Source organism: Nicotiana attenuata, unplaced genomic scaffold, assembly GCF_001879085.1.
Source record: "Nicotiana attenuata strain UT unplaced genomic scaffold, NIATTr2, whole genome shotgun sequence".
Classification (NCBI taxonomy): domain Eukaryota; kingdom Viridiplantae; phylum Streptophyta; class Magnoliopsida; order Solanales; family Solanaceae; genus Nicotiana; species Nicotiana attenuata.
Genome location: NW_017671437.1, coordinates 226847 through 243363, shown reverse-complemented (window position 1 = coordinate 243363; position 16517 = coordinate 226847). Strand labels below are relative to the sequence as shown.

The 16517-nt window shown below is 36.4% G+C and overlaps 2 protein-coding genes across 2 annotated transcripts; one reads left to right on the top strand and one right to left on the bottom strand.

The window, feature by feature from the left end:
* The first annotated feature begins 3802 nt into the window (after positions 1–3802).
* Positions 3803–7420, top strand: LOC109208286. Its single transcript, XM_019371372.1, has 3 exons — positions 3803–3887; positions 6245–6987; positions 7080–7420. Exons 1-3 carry the CDS (start codon positions 3803–3805, stop codon positions 7218–7220), a joined length of 969 nt encoding a protein of 322 aa, XP_019226917.1. The 3' UTR covers positions 7221–7420.
* A 291-nt stretch (positions 7421–7711) lies between these two features.
* Positions 7712–15191, bottom strand: LOC109208291 (DNA-directed RNA polymerase II subunit 2-like). Its single transcript, XM_019371378.1, has 25 exons — positions 14678–15191; positions 13870–14091; positions 13499–13786; positions 13201–13398; positions 13043–13107; positions 12875–12961; positions 12673–12793; positions 12549–12593; positions 12322–12459; positions 12151–12223; positions 11990–12066; positions 11795–11902; positions 11601–11717; positions 11318–11473; positions 11144–11248; positions 10818–10943; positions 10588–10665; positions 10378–10473; positions 10174–10289; positions 10024–10093; positions 9798–9851; positions 9564–9707; positions 9070–9369; positions 8378–8800; positions 7712–8262 (listed from the first exon to the last, which is right to left on the bottom strand). The coding sequence occupies exons 1-25, from the start codon at positions 14966–14968 to the stop codon at positions 8149–8151; spliced, it is 3612 nt and encodes a 1203-aa protein (XP_019226923.1). The 5' UTR covers positions 14969–15191; the 3' UTR covers positions 7712–8148.
* Positions 15192–16517: the final 1326 nt, after the last annotated feature.

Below are 16517 nucleotides of genomic sequence, written 5' to 3'. Positions count from 1 at the left end.
CCGAGATAATATCATCTTCCTCGACTGATGACCCCAAGTTTGCAAGTGCATCGGCCTCACTGTTTTGTTCTCGAGGTACATGGTCTAGAGTCCACTCCTTGAAGCGGTGCAAGGTTACCTGTAGCTTGTCCAAATATCTTTGCATCCTATCCTTTTGAACTTTGAAGCTTTTGTTTACTTGGTTCACCACCAACAGAGAAACGCACTTAGCTTCAATGACTTCTGCCCCCAAGCTTTTAGCTAGCTCGAAACCTGCAACCATGGCCTCATACTCGGCCTCATTGTTAGTCAACCTAGAAGTTTTGATAGATTGTCTAATAGTGTTACATGTACGTGGCTTCAAAACGATGCCAAGCCCGGACCCTTTTACATTCGAGGCACCGTCCGTGAAGATGGTCCATACCCCCGATGATGTACCCGATTTTAGTAGAAGTTCTTTCTCCACTTCGGGTACGAGGCTTGGCATAATACTGGCCGCGAAGTCAGCTAATATTTGAGACTTGATGGCCGTTCGGGGTTGATATTCGATATCGTACCCGCCAAGTTTGACGGCCCATTTGGCCAATCGGCCCGATAACTCGGGCTTATGCAAAATATTTCGAAGAAGATAAGTGATTAACACACATATGGGGTTACACTGGAAATATGGTTTTAACTTTCTAGATGTGCTTATTAATGCAAGTGCCAGTTTCTCTAAGTGTGGATACCTAGTTTCAGCATCTCCTAAGGTTCGATTTACGTAATAAACAGGAAATTGCGTACCTTGCTCTTCTCGAACTAGTTTCAGCATCACCCCTTTGTCTTATCTTAAAAACATCCGATTTCCTTGTTGCGACCTTTATGCCCCAGCATGTGCCTTCACGAAGGCGACTGCTAACATAGCAAACGAATCGATGGAATTTGGTAGCAAGTTGTGGTACCAAATCATTGCTCCCTTTGACAATGTTTCTCCAAATTTTTTCAACAAAACCGACTCGATCTGATCATCATTTAAGTCGTTTCCTTTAATCCCGCATGTGTATGAAGTGATGTGTTCATTAGGATCGCTCGTCCCGTTGTATTTAGGTATAACTGGCATATGGAACTTCTTAGGAATGGCTTCGGAGCCGCACTATGAGGAAATGGCTTTTGCACGAACTTCTTGGCATCTAAACCTTTCAAGATCGGGGGTGCCCGCGGTATTTGATCAACACGAGAGTTGTATGTCTCCACTCTCTTGTCATTATCTTCGATTTTCTTCTCTCCCGACTCGATTCTTTTGGTGATCTCCTCGAGCATCTTCATGATTGCAAGATCAGTCCCCGATCCATTACCGCTCGATCTTTCTGGCACCGACTTTGTACGGTGAGTGTTTTCTGGTTCGACCACACTTGGAGTTTTATGCTGACTTTGAAGCTGATCGATAGAAACCTGTTGAGCTTGTAGCATCTCGAATATTACTTGGAGGATAACTCCCCCATCTCCTATACCCTGTGTTCCTTGGCCACCAGATCGGACTTCCCTGCGTATATTTCCACCGGGATTTGTGCCTAAATCCGCATTCAAAGCGATGTGTGAACTAACATCGACTGGTTCCACAATCGGCACTTCCCCAGGGTTAATCGGTAGTACACCGGCTCCCGGAGCAACTACATTGTTGTTTTCCCCGTGAAATCCTAGACCATCATCGCCATGTACGGGTGCGTTTTGTGAGTTTGACATGTCTTAACCCGAGAACAAAAAATTCTTGACAAGAACAAGTGTGAAAATAACGTGTGTTACCAGAAGCAGTACTGAAATAATCACTATTATCTTTATCCCCACGGTGGACGCCAAACTGTTTACCCTAAAATCCGAGTAACAATTAAACTTGTATTGAGGTCTTAAAGATATGTGATTTAATCCAATACTAATTGATAAACAAGGAGTCTAATGTATAAATCAAAGAGTAAGGCAAGTCATACCAGTCGTGTAAGCAGACCTCGACCTCGAGCAATGGCGACCTCGAGGTAGATGGATAAGACCAATAAAATAATAAGGCAAATCAGATGAACAGTAAGCAAAAAAGTGAAATATGTATATTCTTCTCTCAATGATTGATGCGTTACAAATGATTGGGGTCCCCATTATATAGTAGGGGAATCCTAAATAAAGTACAATTCTAATAAGAAGAGAAGTGCAAATCATGAGTATACATGAGTGATAGGACGTCTAGCTCATCGCAGTTTTATTGTAATAGGAAGAGAAGTGCAAATCATGGTATCTGTTGTAGTTTTTGAATATTTTATTTTTAGAGCCTGTTTGGAAAGCCATCTTGGAAATGGATTTGGGTGTAATTGGGTGTAATTACACAGTTTGACATGTTTGTTTGACCAAGTAATTACTTGGTCAGCATGGAATTGGGTGTAATTGGAGGGGGTGTAATTACACTCTCCAATTCTCAAGGGGGAGGTGAGAATTGGTGGTAATTACACTGTGTAATTACAAGGTTGCTTTTTAGTTTCTTTCCTTTTTGTTTTTATTTTAATTTATTTTCTTTATAACTTTTTATTTCTACTATTTTAAATTTTAAATTTTATTTTTACTTTTTAATTTCTTTTGAAGTTTTAAAATATATTTTTATTTTTACATTATTTATCTTTTATTTCTCTATCTTTACTTCTTGTGATTCCATGTAATTGCTTATATTTTTATTTTTTTATTTTTTTTATTTTTGAAACTACACCTCCTAATATTAAAAATAATGAGACATTGACAAACTTGGCATATAATGAGTGTTGCAATTAAATTAAAATTTCGTTGTTGAATATGGTTATAAACTTATCATGTTTCCTAATCTTAAGTTGCAGTGGAACTTACTATTATTATGTTGTAATTCGACATATGTTAAACTATATTTTTTTTTAAATTTTGAAATTATGTTATATTCATGGTTCTAATTTACTTGTTTTAGTAGTATTGGCTCACATTACATGTTGTTCATTTTTTAGGTAGAAATGATAGATTAGTTTTGTGAAACAATTGAATAATGTTACGATTATATTTAAAATATTAATTTATTTTATCAAAAATGAATTCCATGATGTTCTTACAAAACGTATATTTTTAATTTATATGTATATATATATATATATATATACAATATTAGTTATAAATATATGATTACTAAATTGGCGTATATTCAAGAAAAAAATATACATCTTAAATACCAAATATAATATGATTAATACATATAAAGGTTTATAAGCATATATTTATTATATTAACTTTTAAGTTTCAATAATTATTTAATTTAAAATTTAATCTAACTGTGTAATTACACTTGCGCAACCAAAAAGTAAATATGTAATTATACTGTAATTACTCTATGACAAACAAACAGGTCGTCGTAATTACACAACTGTGTAATTACTAGGCTGTGTAATTACTACCCTAGTAATTACACCAATTCCAATTACAGGGTGGCTTTCCAAACAGACTCCTAGTGTTTTGTAGCAGATCCGATATTATACATGTTATCTCAGTTGTCTCATGTCATTAATGTGCTGTAAAAATGAATCTGTGCTATTTGAGAGTTAGGTATGATTTTGAATTCAAGCGAATGGTGTTAATTTCTGGATTCTGTTACTATTAGTATTGAGAAAGGATTTAGCTGAGGCTACATGTCACATGTCTATGCGTGAATTAACTTAGAATTGAATTTAAGCATGAACATCTGGATGGTTTTGTTGTCAGTGTAATTGAAAGTCAAGAATGTGCTGTTGTTTTTTAGTGTAATGTGAGTTAGTAGCCTTTAAAGCTTCTGTGTTGGTATGGACTCGACATGGAGTCCTGCTCTTCAGCCTTGGCTTTTGCAAGGTTTAAGTTCCTTGGGCCTTGGACTTTGAGGCCATTTGCAAGGAAGGATGGTATGCCATTGCTACTTGGGCTTGCTTCTTGAGCCCAGTAGCTCGTTTATTTGTTGCTACCGGATTTTTTCCACAGCAGACTTGGCCCAAAATGCATAAAAGCTAAAATTCAGAAGTTTCAGCTAGTTGATTTGTCGTTAAATAGTTAAAATTCAGAATTTAAAAAATATTAATTCAATTTCATGTTCTATGTCTTTGGTGTTCATTCTTCCACTAAAATTGGGCTCATTTTGGGCCCAAACCTGAAGGCCCTTGTGAATTGGAGAATCGTACGTTTTATCATGTGTGGGTCTGTTTTCTCTTCGATACAGTCATCTCAGCTGATGACTACTGCTGGCCCAAGCCTTGAAAATTGAACGATTATTTTAGTTTAATGCAAGCCTTTAATTATTAAGTTAAGTTCGAACCTTAGCCTCAATTGATTATAATTTCTTTGACCCTTTTAAATTAGCTAGACTTTTAATTAGTTGAGGTGTGCCATAATAAATAACACCAATAGTCTATGGCCCTCATAATTTTAAATGAGAAATTATTTGAACAATTAGAATCGAGGTGTGCGATTAGTGAATTTTCCATGACCCTCGCAAACTTGAAAGGACGTAGTTGCTTTAGGCGCGCTATTTTAAAAATTAATTTTCTAAACTCGGGTGTGCATTTCATGTGACCCAACTCCAATTCTCAACAACGTTAGATAAAATGTGTTGTGGACCGCAGGTGCATTTCATGTAACTTGGTTTAAGACATGTTTTAGATAACGTTGAATCTTCCTAAAATTAATTAAAAGTGGTTAATAAGTTAAAATATACCATAGGCTAAAACATTTATTTAGTCAGATAATAGGCCAATTATAATAGTTTAAGCGACCGTGCTAGAACCACGGAATCCGGGGGTGCCTAACACCTTCCCTCGGGTTAACAGAATTCCTTATTCAGAATTTCTGGTTCGCAGACTTCAAAAGGAAAGTCGAAATTTCCTCGATTTGGGATTTAAAATAAACCGGTGACTTGGGACACCAAATAAACTATCGCAAGTGGCGACTCTGAATTGAATAAATAATCTTATTTCGAATAATGTCACTTAAAGTGGAAAAACTCCCTATATATACCTTCGGGTGTGTAAAAAAGAGGTGTGACAGCTCTGGCGACTCTGTTGGGGATAAGAACCCAGAACTTCTGGTTCAGGGTTCAGAATTCGAGCTTAGAATAACTGTTATACCTTGCTTTATTTATTATCTGATTTTTACACATTTGAGCCTAATGTGCTAAATGCCGCTTTTATCGCTTTGATATTGTTTGGATTGTGTATAAATAGCTACGAAACCCTCTTCTCTCTGAGTCTTCTAAATCATCTGGGAAGGGTGCACTTCGTGTAACTTCTCTTCTGTTAGAGTCATATCCAATTTTAGAATGAGGTTCGGACAAGTTGCAAAGCCGGTGAAGCTTCTATATTCCCGGTACGCTGCCCCCCGTCACACCTCCTTTTTTCTACACCCGCAAGGGTGTAAAGGAGTTTTTCCAATTAAAGGTCAATCGAAACGGGATTCGTTTATTAAGAGATTCATAGTCGTCACTTGGGAGATTTATGGTGTCCCAAGTCACCGGTTGAATCCCGAATCGAGGAAATTATGACTCTGTTAACAGTCCGCGAACCAGAAATTCGAGTAAGGAATTCTGTTAACCTGGGAGAAGGTGTTAGGCATTCCCGGGTTCCGTGGTTCTAGCACGGTCGCTCAACTGTCATATTTGGCTTATTTATCTGATTTCAAAACATGTTTTAATCTATGTACCTTTTAACTTTGAACCGCTTTTATTATCATTATTTTAAGAGAATTGCAACGTCGTGAAAACATGTCTCGAATCGCGTCACATAAATGCACCCGCAATTTTTGACACATTTCGACTTCGTTGAGATTTGGATTTGGGTCACATAAATGTGCACCCGTATTTAAGANTACTCCCTCCGGTTCACAATAAGTGTCCAATTTACTTTTTCATTTTGGTTCAAAATAAGTGTCCAGTTATGTAATCAAGAAAGAATTCAATTTGTTTTTACAAAATAACCCCTATGTACATATGCCTAAAAAGTTTTCTTACTCCTCACATTAAATGTTTAATTAGGACTAGTTTAGTCATAGTAGTTATTTTTGTATAGAATTTATTATTTTCTTAATAGGCGTGCTAAAAGCAAATTGGACACTTATTGTGAACCGGAGGGAGTATTATTTTTTGATGAACCGGGTTTAGTTGAACCCGCTTGCCACCATGTGCGTTCGCCACTGCTTATATCCCTTCCTAAGTTCTAAATTTGTGTGATTCTTTTTGCTCATTATTGATTTACTCATGCGGATTTTACCACAGTTTCTACTGTCAAATTGACTATACCAATTGAAAAGTTGGCCAAAGGTGCTATTTTGCATGAAGCAGCTTCTGTTGACAAGGAATTGGAACAATCCAATCAGTCCCTTGGAGAAGTTGCTGATGAAACTAAGGTTGCAACTGTAGATGATAATGCAATCGAAGAAAATGAATTTCCCTTGTTGAATATCATATCCAATGTGGACAATGTAGTGTCAAATGATGTACCGGTTGTGTCTCAAAATGCCGACTGCATTACTGAAAGCAAAGAGTCTGGTGAAAATTTGAAAGAAAATGAATCTTTGGGAGTGGTGTCTGATGATACTAGAGAAAAAGAAATCACTTCTCTATTAGTCCCTGGTGTGTGTGTGTCCAATGATAGTAAGGAAACAGAGCTATTGACTGGGGAACCTAAAGATACAGTTGAGAAGGCTGATGATTCATTGTCTTATTCCATGTCACCTGAAGAGATGTGGGAGAAGTACCATGATCTGTTGTCTGAAACAGACACTACAATACTGGACTATGATGAAACCCGAGAATTCTTTCTTCAAGAGGCTGAGTTACTGGTTGTTGTAGCCCAGCCAACATCAAATGAAGATGTTAAGGAAATTGCTTCTAATTCTGCAGAAAATACTGTCTGCTCTTCTGCTGAGATTATGCCAGACTCCAAGGAAACACAGGTTGTGTCCACAATCGCAGTTTCTCCAGCTACTGAGAATCAGGCTCACGTTACATCTCCTGGGGTACATTTCAGTAGTATTTTCTATGTTGTTAAGACCTTGTATTAGACTGAGGTGAATAAAATTGTTGATTTAATTTTTGGTTTATTTTGCAGCCTTGTAACCCTGAATGCACTGCTATAAAGGAGTCTATTGAAAATATGATGGCAAGGGTGGGGGAGTTTGAGAGTTCAATGCATACCTTTAAAGAAGATCTGCAGAAGACCCTGGATAAGCTGAATGCTAGTTCATTTTGAGCTAGATCTTGATCAAGATGTTTCTATCTCTTAGTTCTAAATAGAAGTCTGTCTTTGCTTGACAAAGCTGCTAACTTATTTTGCTGGTTTATCTTATTGTTATCCTGCTGTTTCTACTTTCAGTAATGCATTGAGTTTTCTTATGGTCTGATTATCATAATGATTCAACAATAGTAACATATTGGAGCCTTTCATTTCTCAAACTTCTGCTCAAGTGCTGTTGTAAAGATTCCTTACACCTATCCGTATAAATTAATATATTACTAGGATATTTTTCTCTTTCTGTCTCTTGCCTGAGTGAGATTGCATTCTTATGAACGACAGTGACATTTAAAAAATAAGCAAAAATCTAGATGCGATCAAACTTTACTGTCTATAAAAGATTCTATTTGATGACATCTAATTAAAAACAAAAATAGAATATTTAGTTTAATAATCTACTTCAATGTTTATTAAATGAACAAAGAAAATTAGCAGTCAAATACCAATGGCTCAGTGAGAGGACTTAGCTACCAAGGTGCTTTCTCATGATGTGTTACTCAGGTCAGGTAGATCATTTATTGGTAGCAATGATTGGGAGATTAGGCATAGAATGCATCAGGATGGGAAGGAACGTTTATTATTGTTTTGGTTATGACATCATGGAACTTGGAATGTTAACAATCAAAACTGAGTTGTGCAATCTCCCTGCTAACCTGAACATACTTGTACTATTTGCAGTCTCATTCTGTAAGGGCACTTCGTTAAAGTCACAGGTTCAACCAGTTGACTTCCGCTTTGACATAGCACAAGCTATTGGAAACACTAAGGAAAGAGTTCATTTATATTTGCACTGTAATCTTGCAATTTCTAATATCCAGAAAAATCATTAGGATGTCCAGTAGATAGACCAAGTGTGCAGAACTAGAGTTTAAAAGGGGAGTTGCCGTCAGGATGCTTTCTTTCCACTGGATGGTTTTGGTTCCTTTGTAAGCATTCTTGGTGCGATTGCCATTGACATGAGCTCTTGAATCAGAAGCTTGCAGGCATAAGGAATATACACCTACACATTTCAGGCATGTCCAGGAAGATCAGCAAAAAGTATTAAGGTCTTTTAACAAATTGGGTGTGTGCACAATTTGGAGAGCTGAACAAAGGTAGCAAAAGGAGGATTGTACCTGAACATTATCAGTTTTGTTCCTGCAAGATCTGCACTCAAATGACATTTTTTTTAGATTAGCAATTGCAATTAAACCACATTGCTGGCATACATGAACTCTGTAAGCATCGCTTTGATCAAATAGCCTCTCTTTGAGGAAATGTGCAGCCCCATGAGCGATCATACAGTCACGCTCCATCTCCCCAAATCGTAGGCCTCCATCCCGAGATCTTCCTTCAGCAGGCTGTCTAGTGAGAATCTGCACAGGACCACGACCACGAGAATGGATCTTATCATCCACCATGTGCTTCAGCCTCTGGTAATAAGTTGGCCCCAAGAATATCATTGCGGTCAATACACGGCCTGTATGACCATTATACATTCTCTCAAAACCACGCATCTGATAACCACACCTGTGCAGAGCTTTGCTGATATTATCCACCTGAAAGTATTAAATGGTTAGTTCATTTTTGTAATCTGTCTCTGTGAACGCATCATCAATCATATTCAATAAAAAGTCCTAATCCCTTATTTTTATTAGATAAACCAGTAGTTCATGAACCTCCTGGCACATTCTTTCATCTCTAAATATAGTACTAACTCAAACACATTTTTTCTCTCATTATTATATAAATCTGAAGATGTGTATTGTTTCAATTGCATTTACAATTTCGAAGTCTTTATTTTTATAAAGTGACTTCCTGAACTTACAGTAACATCAGTAAAAGGGGTAGCATCTCCTTCCTTTCCCATGTGAGCAGCAACCTTCCCCATAATACACTCAACTAGCTGACCAATTGTCATACGAGAAGGAATGGCATGTGGATTCACAATGATATCTGGGGTGATGCCTTCAATGTTCCATGGCATGTCTTCTTGTGTATAAGTCATTCCTATCGTTCCTTTTTGTCCATGCCTGCTGCTGAATTTATCTCCAATTTGTGGAATTCTGACAGATCTCATCCTTATTTTGACAAATCTCAGTCCATCTGCATTTGTTGTCAAAAGAACCTACTTAAAGCAAGGAAACAACTGATTAACAAGATATTTAGCAAATGATTAAAACTGAAAATAAAGGCAAACAAGAAATATGGACAAAACCATCACAATTTTTTTTTTTAAAATTCTCATTCTGAAGAGTTTCCCCTTAATAGGGAAAGGACTAGGAAAACTGAAGCACAATTAAATGTATAGGGATTAGGGACCTGATCCACAATTCCAGTTTCACTATGCCGTAGACTTGTACTGTGGTCTTTTCGTGTGTATCTTGCTGATTGTCCCTGAGCATCATCTTGAGAAATGGGTGTGGTCTTTCCAATTATAACATCATCACCAGAAACTCTTGTTCCCTAGCATCAGCAAAAAATATCAGAGATCAAAATTTTAAGCACATCTCAATGAAGCAGAATGATGAATTGGTGTTTGCTAGTAATACTAACAGGAGGCGCAAATCCATCATCATCTAATTTATCATAGGATCCATGTCGCATTCCCTGCAAGAATTTATAACCATAATCCAACATTATACAAGTAGAAAATAGATTTACTCATTTAAAAAGCACAACTATTATTTATACTATTTCCTTTCTTTCTTTATTTGTCCAAATGTCTTTTAGAAAGAGGGATGGAGTCTGAAGGAAGATAGTGACCAATAGAAAAACCAACCATGGTATTTTCTCTATCAGGACGCCCGAAATCCTCTTTAACAAGTGTTCCCATCTTTTTCTCTTCATCTCTATTGAGGGAAAACGGAGAAATGAGTTTGATCAGCGAAAGAAACAGCAGATTATATGAAATAAAAAGAGGCTTACATACCTATATGAACGAAAAAATAGAGAGCGGAAGAAGCCACGGTCAATTGAAGATTGATTCATGATGACGGAGTCTTCTTGGTTATAGCCAGAATAGCAGGAAATGGCAACAATGGCATTCTTTTGCAAATCCAACAGGAAAAGTTATGATCACTATAAAGCAAAAAAGTTAATAATGAAGGCAAGCAATAAGCTGGTGCTTAATTACAATGCCAGCAGGAAGCTGCCTGAAATGCAAGTGCTCCATAGCACGTGTAGTAACAAGAGGCTTCTGCGGATAATACAGTACATAGGCCAATGTATCCTGTATGTAGCATAAGCGAGCAATTATCAAGAATCAGAAAAACTATAAAACACTTGGAAGTGATGAACTGAAGAATAGAGGAAAGCTTGCAGCAGTAGATAGAAAGTATCTCACCATCCGAAATTGGTAATTGGTGACATAAATCCCCATTGCTTGTTTTCCCATAGCTGATTGGTATGTGTTACGAGGGGACTGCATCATGTTGAAATTATAGACAATATAGCAGAAGATAAGGAAGGGGTTTAAGAAAGGAAAAAGGATGCTAGTTGATAGGACATTTAGATATTATGGGGAAACAGTCTTGAAACATTTATCAAACAAATACCATAAAACATAAGATTCACCTGGTTATGGTCAGGAAATGGTATGATAGAAGCGCATACTCCCAATATCAAAGATGGATGGATTTCACAGTGCGTGTAGGTTTCAGAATAAGCCTCTTCAGGGTTCAGCCTTGAATTTGTAAGATCCTAAAAGGTTAACCAGGAAAATCGCTTTATAGAAATTTCAAGTCTAAGACCACTAAATTTACTTCTGATTGACTAAGAAGCACTTGAAAGTCAAGAAATGGATGATTATGCTTCAAAAGAAGCAGGCCAGCAGCAATATTTCTTGGTCATCATTAGGAAGTAACATTGTAAAGCAACATCTACAGCTCATGACTTCTTACATTTATGGTCATTGCAATCATTGTAGTCTCTTCTTCCTCTGTATCAACATACTCAATAAATCCTTTTGCCACAAGATCATGCCAGCCAGAATCTTCAGATGACTCCTGAGATCAGCACAAGCTAGGTCAATGGGACTGAGGTTAGAATGATTCAATCTTGTAAATAGTACATACCCTCATCTGCAATGCGATAATATCCTTCTTCTTTATTATTAACTTCTTTTTCTCCACAATGAATAACGGCCTACTACAGCGTCCATAATCTGTATATAGCCGCAGTTCCTTTAAATTTATATTGCGCACAACTCCAACTTCAGTATTAACGTCAACCTAATGAGAACAAGAGTTTAAATTCTCATAAGTCAATATCTAAAACTTGCAGGAACAATCATCACTCAAGTGTATGATTGTCAACAAACTACATAAAAAAGAGAAGAAAATAATGTGGTAGCAAAACCTGTCTCCTCAGCTGTCTCAGTGTCCTAACCAATAGATCTGGATTACGATGAATGCCAACCCAACAACCATTTACAAAAATCTTGGTAGATTGGGGAATAACCGCGGGAGATATTTCCTAGAGTAAAAGAATGTCATAAACTTGTGAAAAAACTAGAACCTGAGATCCATGAGCATCTTCCAGGAATGGCCTACCTCAAAATTTTCAGTACTCCACTCCTCTAGAAACTCCAAAATTGGATTTGCTGCTGATCCTACTGTTATGTACACCATTAGTGCAAGGTTCTTTACCAGCCCACATGCCTGACATATCACCAACAGACATAATGTTGCATAGTGTTCTAATAATCATTTGACTCAATTACCATATGAAATCATGTATCATGTTACTTGTCCTTCAGGCGTTTCTGCTGGACACATCATTCCCCAGTGAGAATTGTGGAGTTGCCTAGGTTTTGCCAGTTTACCTGGTTACCAAGTATAAGAGACTGGTGACAAAGAAACCACCGAAAGAACAAATGAAGTCAATTCTAAGAGCAAGAGAAAATTACCCTCGCGCCCTATTGGTGAGTTCAATCTACGCAAGTGAGAAAGAGTAGATGCAAATGTCAAACGATTCAAAACCTGTCTAAGCATATGCATATAAAAGTGAACCAACAGAAAAAGATGAAAAAGAAAAAAGTCTATACAAGTGATGTTAATATGATCAGAGAAAAGCTCACCTGTGAAACTCCTGCTCTTGTACCAGCTGCATTTGCTTGTCCCCAGTTCCCAGTAGCAAGAGAATACTTAAGTCCACTTGTAATTGTTTTTGCTTTAATCGCAAATTGCAAATTCACATCCTTTCCACTGTCAACACACTGACTTGCCCACAAAAGTAATTGCTTAATTTTTCAGAAGCTTCATATATGCAAATAGATAGGGCATGAAAAGAAACCAAGATATTGACCTTTTGAACATAGGATCTCACATCCCTGGTTAGCTTTCTGAATAGCTGCATAAATATCAAGATTTATTATTACTAGGAATTGTCCTCAGCTTCTCCAACCAAAATATTTCAACAAATTGCAGACCATTCGGAATAAGCCACCAAGTAAAGGGCCAGCAAGATCCAGTCTTTTATTTCCATAATGATCCCTATCATCTTCAGGCCTCCGTCCTAGTACACAGAGTAAAAGCCGATGGATGATGTAGCTGGTAAAAAATGAAGGCAACTCTATGTCAGTGATTATTTAACCATATTCATAAATTCCAAATTCAGGTTCACAGGCTCACCCGAAATAGTAGGCCTTCTTAGTTTCACAATACTCCCTAGTACCAACATGTGGAAGCATCTCCCTTTGGAGGATCTCTTTTGCATACCTGCAAAATGCAGATAACAAGTACTACTAAGCAATAGAGAAACACAAAAACACCAAAACTGACTATCAATAAGTTCCCAACTTAATTCTCCTTTCTCTTGTGAAACCAACAGTAGATCCTCTTTTGCCAATATAGTCAAGTGCAACCTACCAAAATTTGTTAAGAGGAAATATTTATGTTAGAACAGATTATATCTTAACAGAAGATTCCATCAGAAGTCCAACGAACTAAAACAATACCTGCTGGTTTTGAATCACAAAAGCCTCTTCCAAGGAAGGGCGGAGTAATTCCATCATTTGTGTGTCAGCAAAATCATAACAGATATGCGCCAATATATCCTTGTCTGCGACAAATCCTAATGCCCTGAAGACAACTATAATTGGAATTTCAGTCCGTATGTATGGAAGAGTGGCACGTATATATTGCCCAGAGGCCCCCTGTCACAAAGCAGATAAAAGTTCCTTAAGACCTAAAGCAAAAATGAACTATAGATACAAGCGTATATTCATCCTTAAAAGGAATTAGTTCTGTTACAACCTTAGCATTGGACCTAGAAAGCATCCTAACAAACATGCTGCTAGGCGCCTTGTTTTGGCCCTCAGCTATAGACCGAACTTCTGCTACATATGCATACTTGTTTGGCTGTCTTTTCTTGAATACATAAACGTGATTACTGCTCATTTTCTCCTGTGCAATCAGAACTTTTTCACTCCCATTGACTATGAAATATCCACCTTGATCATAAGGACACTCTCCCAACTCAGCTAAATCTTTCTCTGATAGGTTATACAAGCTGCAGTAGCTTGATCGAAGCATTATTGGAACCTGAAAATGACACTCAGCAGGCAGTTAAAAGACCCGAAATCAAAATACTAATACTATAAGTTGATGGATCCACATTTTGTTACCTTTCCAATGAAAACTTTGGTAAATTCCTGATTCTCGGTGACTTCTTCATAGTCATGACCTTTCTTTATTACTTCCTTCTTCACATCAACATATAGAGGGGAGGAGTATGTTAAGTTCCTTAACCTTGCAGCCTTTGGAAACAAAGTATTAGTCTCTCCATCAGACTCTGTCATCATAGGTCTACTCAAGTATATCTGAGTAAACTTGATCTTATAGATTGTCTGCAGAATAAGAACCAAAAACAATTTAATTCATTTTACATCAAATAGTAATAAGTTATTACAGCCATTGGTGCCAATCAAGATCATGCACATGCTCAAATTAATTAAGCCTCATGACAAATAAGGAAAGCAAAGTATCTTTATAGGCAATATCAACTAGTTGAGATTAAGGCTAATCATTATTGGAACACTTACATTAAGTCCCATATTTGACATAGAGTATTTTAAAATTGATAGATATTGTATGATAGTGCAATAATAGGTGTAAGGTTCAGAGCATCTCTATTGAGTAGTGAGCTCAAATGGAGCTAAAAATTCATATAACCAACCACAACTAGCTCGAAATTAAAGTGCATGTTGTTATTGATGCATATATCCCCAAAAATATTGCAACCTAAATGATAAGTGCCAAAGTTGACGTTGAATTTCAGTTGTTTATGTCTGGCTGATATTGTTAAAATAACAAACTAATCAATTTGATGAAGTTTAGTTCTTTACTTCGTTTACAGTCCAAAAACAAATTCCAAAACAGAATTTCTACATAATATTGAAAAAACAGCAAGCAAATCTCGGAATTAAATTAAACCTCAACGAAATCAGGTTGACGACTAGGATTATGCTGAGATTCAGGACGGATCTCAATATCAGCAGTTTCATCAACAATTTCTTGCATTGTATTCTGTATAAACTCGTCGAACGAGTCCAATTGTTGCCTTACGAGACCTTTCTCTTCAAAATATGAACTAATAACTGCCCATGCATCGTCCTGAGTTATCTCCTGCGCCTCATCGCCTTCAGCTTGTTCTTCTTCTTCATCAACTGCCATTATTTCTCTATCCTCAACATTTTCATCTACATATTCACTTTCTTCGTACATTTTTACTGAATTAAACCAAAAACCCTAGTTCACTTCCACTCCTTTCCTCTCCGTTTTCTGAAGTTCGTAGTATAACAATTTTTGTTTCTAATTCTTATTTTTTGGTCACACTATATATCTATTTTATACTTCTGCTTGTCTGTTTAATAGTAGTAATTCTTATGATTTCTCCATTTTTCTTTGGCTGAGGTTTTGGAGAGAAAATTTTATATTTCCATGTTGATGTGAAGAAGATCAGTTTTTAAGGTCAGCGAAATTGAAGGCTCAGTGCTATTGCTATGGAGGGGTACAGAATTTGTTGAGTTAGTTATATTATAGTGGAGTAACTTTTAGCTGAATTGCTGATTGGTCTCTCTTCATCTTCTCATTTAGTTCTTTTATTTGCATTTTAGTCCTTCTTTACTTTTGAGTATTATAACTCTGTAATTGGCATTTGGAAAGAGTATGAGCCCGTTTGGCTTAGCTGATATGAATGAAAGTCTCGACTAATTTTTTCTAGCTGCTTCTTCTTCTTGGTTACTCCGTACTTATTAATTTCTGTTTCAAATCTTTGTTAATCACTTAATAGTATGAAATTTTACCGCATCAATTTATTACTTAACCGTGAGAGTATTTTCCTTGAATAATATCCCCTATTCATGCAAAAAAAATTCACCTTTCCTTGGATAAAAGAAATTACTTAGGCCATGAGTATGTCCGCAAATTTTTAGAGAACTGTGAATGAATATATGCAAAGGTAGTCGTTTCTCCATTAACTAATAATCTTGCTGCCAATAACACTAGCATTTTGGTTTTCTAACTAATTTAGTCACCTACATTAGTGTGAATTGATGTATTGTCACTACTAGAATTCCGGAAAAAAGGGACCAAAATTTTGCGACCAACATTGGTCTGTCAAGAAAAGCGACCAAAGTTGGTCGCTAAATTGGAGAAAATAATTAAATAATTATTCTAAATACATTAGTGATCAAGCTTGGTCGCTTTTTGGTCGATAATTTAGTCAAAATATTGACCGGACTGGTCAGACTTGCTTGGTCAAAGAAATACAGAAATTAGCGACCAACTTTGATCGCTAAAGGGGGACCCACTTCTAAAATTTTAATAGTTGTATTATTATTTAAAAAAATTATAAAATATAAATAAATATAATTCAAAATTAACGACCAAAGTTGGTCGCTAACGAAAGGGGAAGCAGATAGAGACCAACTTTGGTCGCTAATATGGGACCCAGTTATAAAATTTTAATAATTATATTATTATTTTAAAAAAATTATAAAATATAAATAAATATAATTCAAAGTTAGCGACCAAAGTTGGTCGCTTACGAAAGGGGAAGCAGATAGAGACCAACTTTGGTCGCTAATCTAAGACCCAGTTCTAACGTTTAACAATTATATTATTATTTTAAATATTATATAAAATATAAATAAATCTGATTTAAATTTAGTGACCAACTTTGGTCGCAAATTTAAATTTCTGGATAATTAGCGACCAAAGTTGGTCTCTTTTCAGGTCAACATTGGTCAAAATTAAAAATCACTTTTGTATT

What these genes read in the sequence shown, in the direction of transcription:
- LOC109208286 (XM_019371372.1), top strand. Translation starts at nt 3,803, where the DNA reads ATGGAGTCCTGCTCTTCAGCCTTGGCTTTTGCAAGGTTTAAGTTCCTT. An exon ending in GCCATTTGCAAGGAAGGATG is followed by an intron (nt 3,888 to 6,244) that starts GTATGCCATTGC and finishes ATTTTACCACAG; the next exon opens with TTTCTACTGTCAAATTGACT. An exon ending in CTCACGTTACATCTCCTGGG is followed by an intron (nt 6,988 to 7,079) that starts GTACATTTCAGT and finishes TTTATTTTGCAG; the next exon opens with CCTTGTAACCCTGAATGCAC.
- LOC109208291 (XM_019371378.1), bottom strand. Translation starts at nt 14,968, where the DNA reads ATGTACGAAGAAAGTGAATATGTAGATGAAAATGTTGAGGATAGAGAA. An exon ending in CATTTCCTGACCATAACCAG is followed by an intron (nt 10,666 to 10,817) that starts GTGAATCTTATG and finishes AACATGATGCAG; the next exon opens with TCCCCTCGTAACACATACCA. An exon ending in CTGATAGAGAAAATACCATG is followed by an intron (nt 9,852 to 10,023) that starts GTTGGTTTTTCT and finishes AAATTCTTGCAG; the next exon opens with GGAATGCGACATGGATCCTA.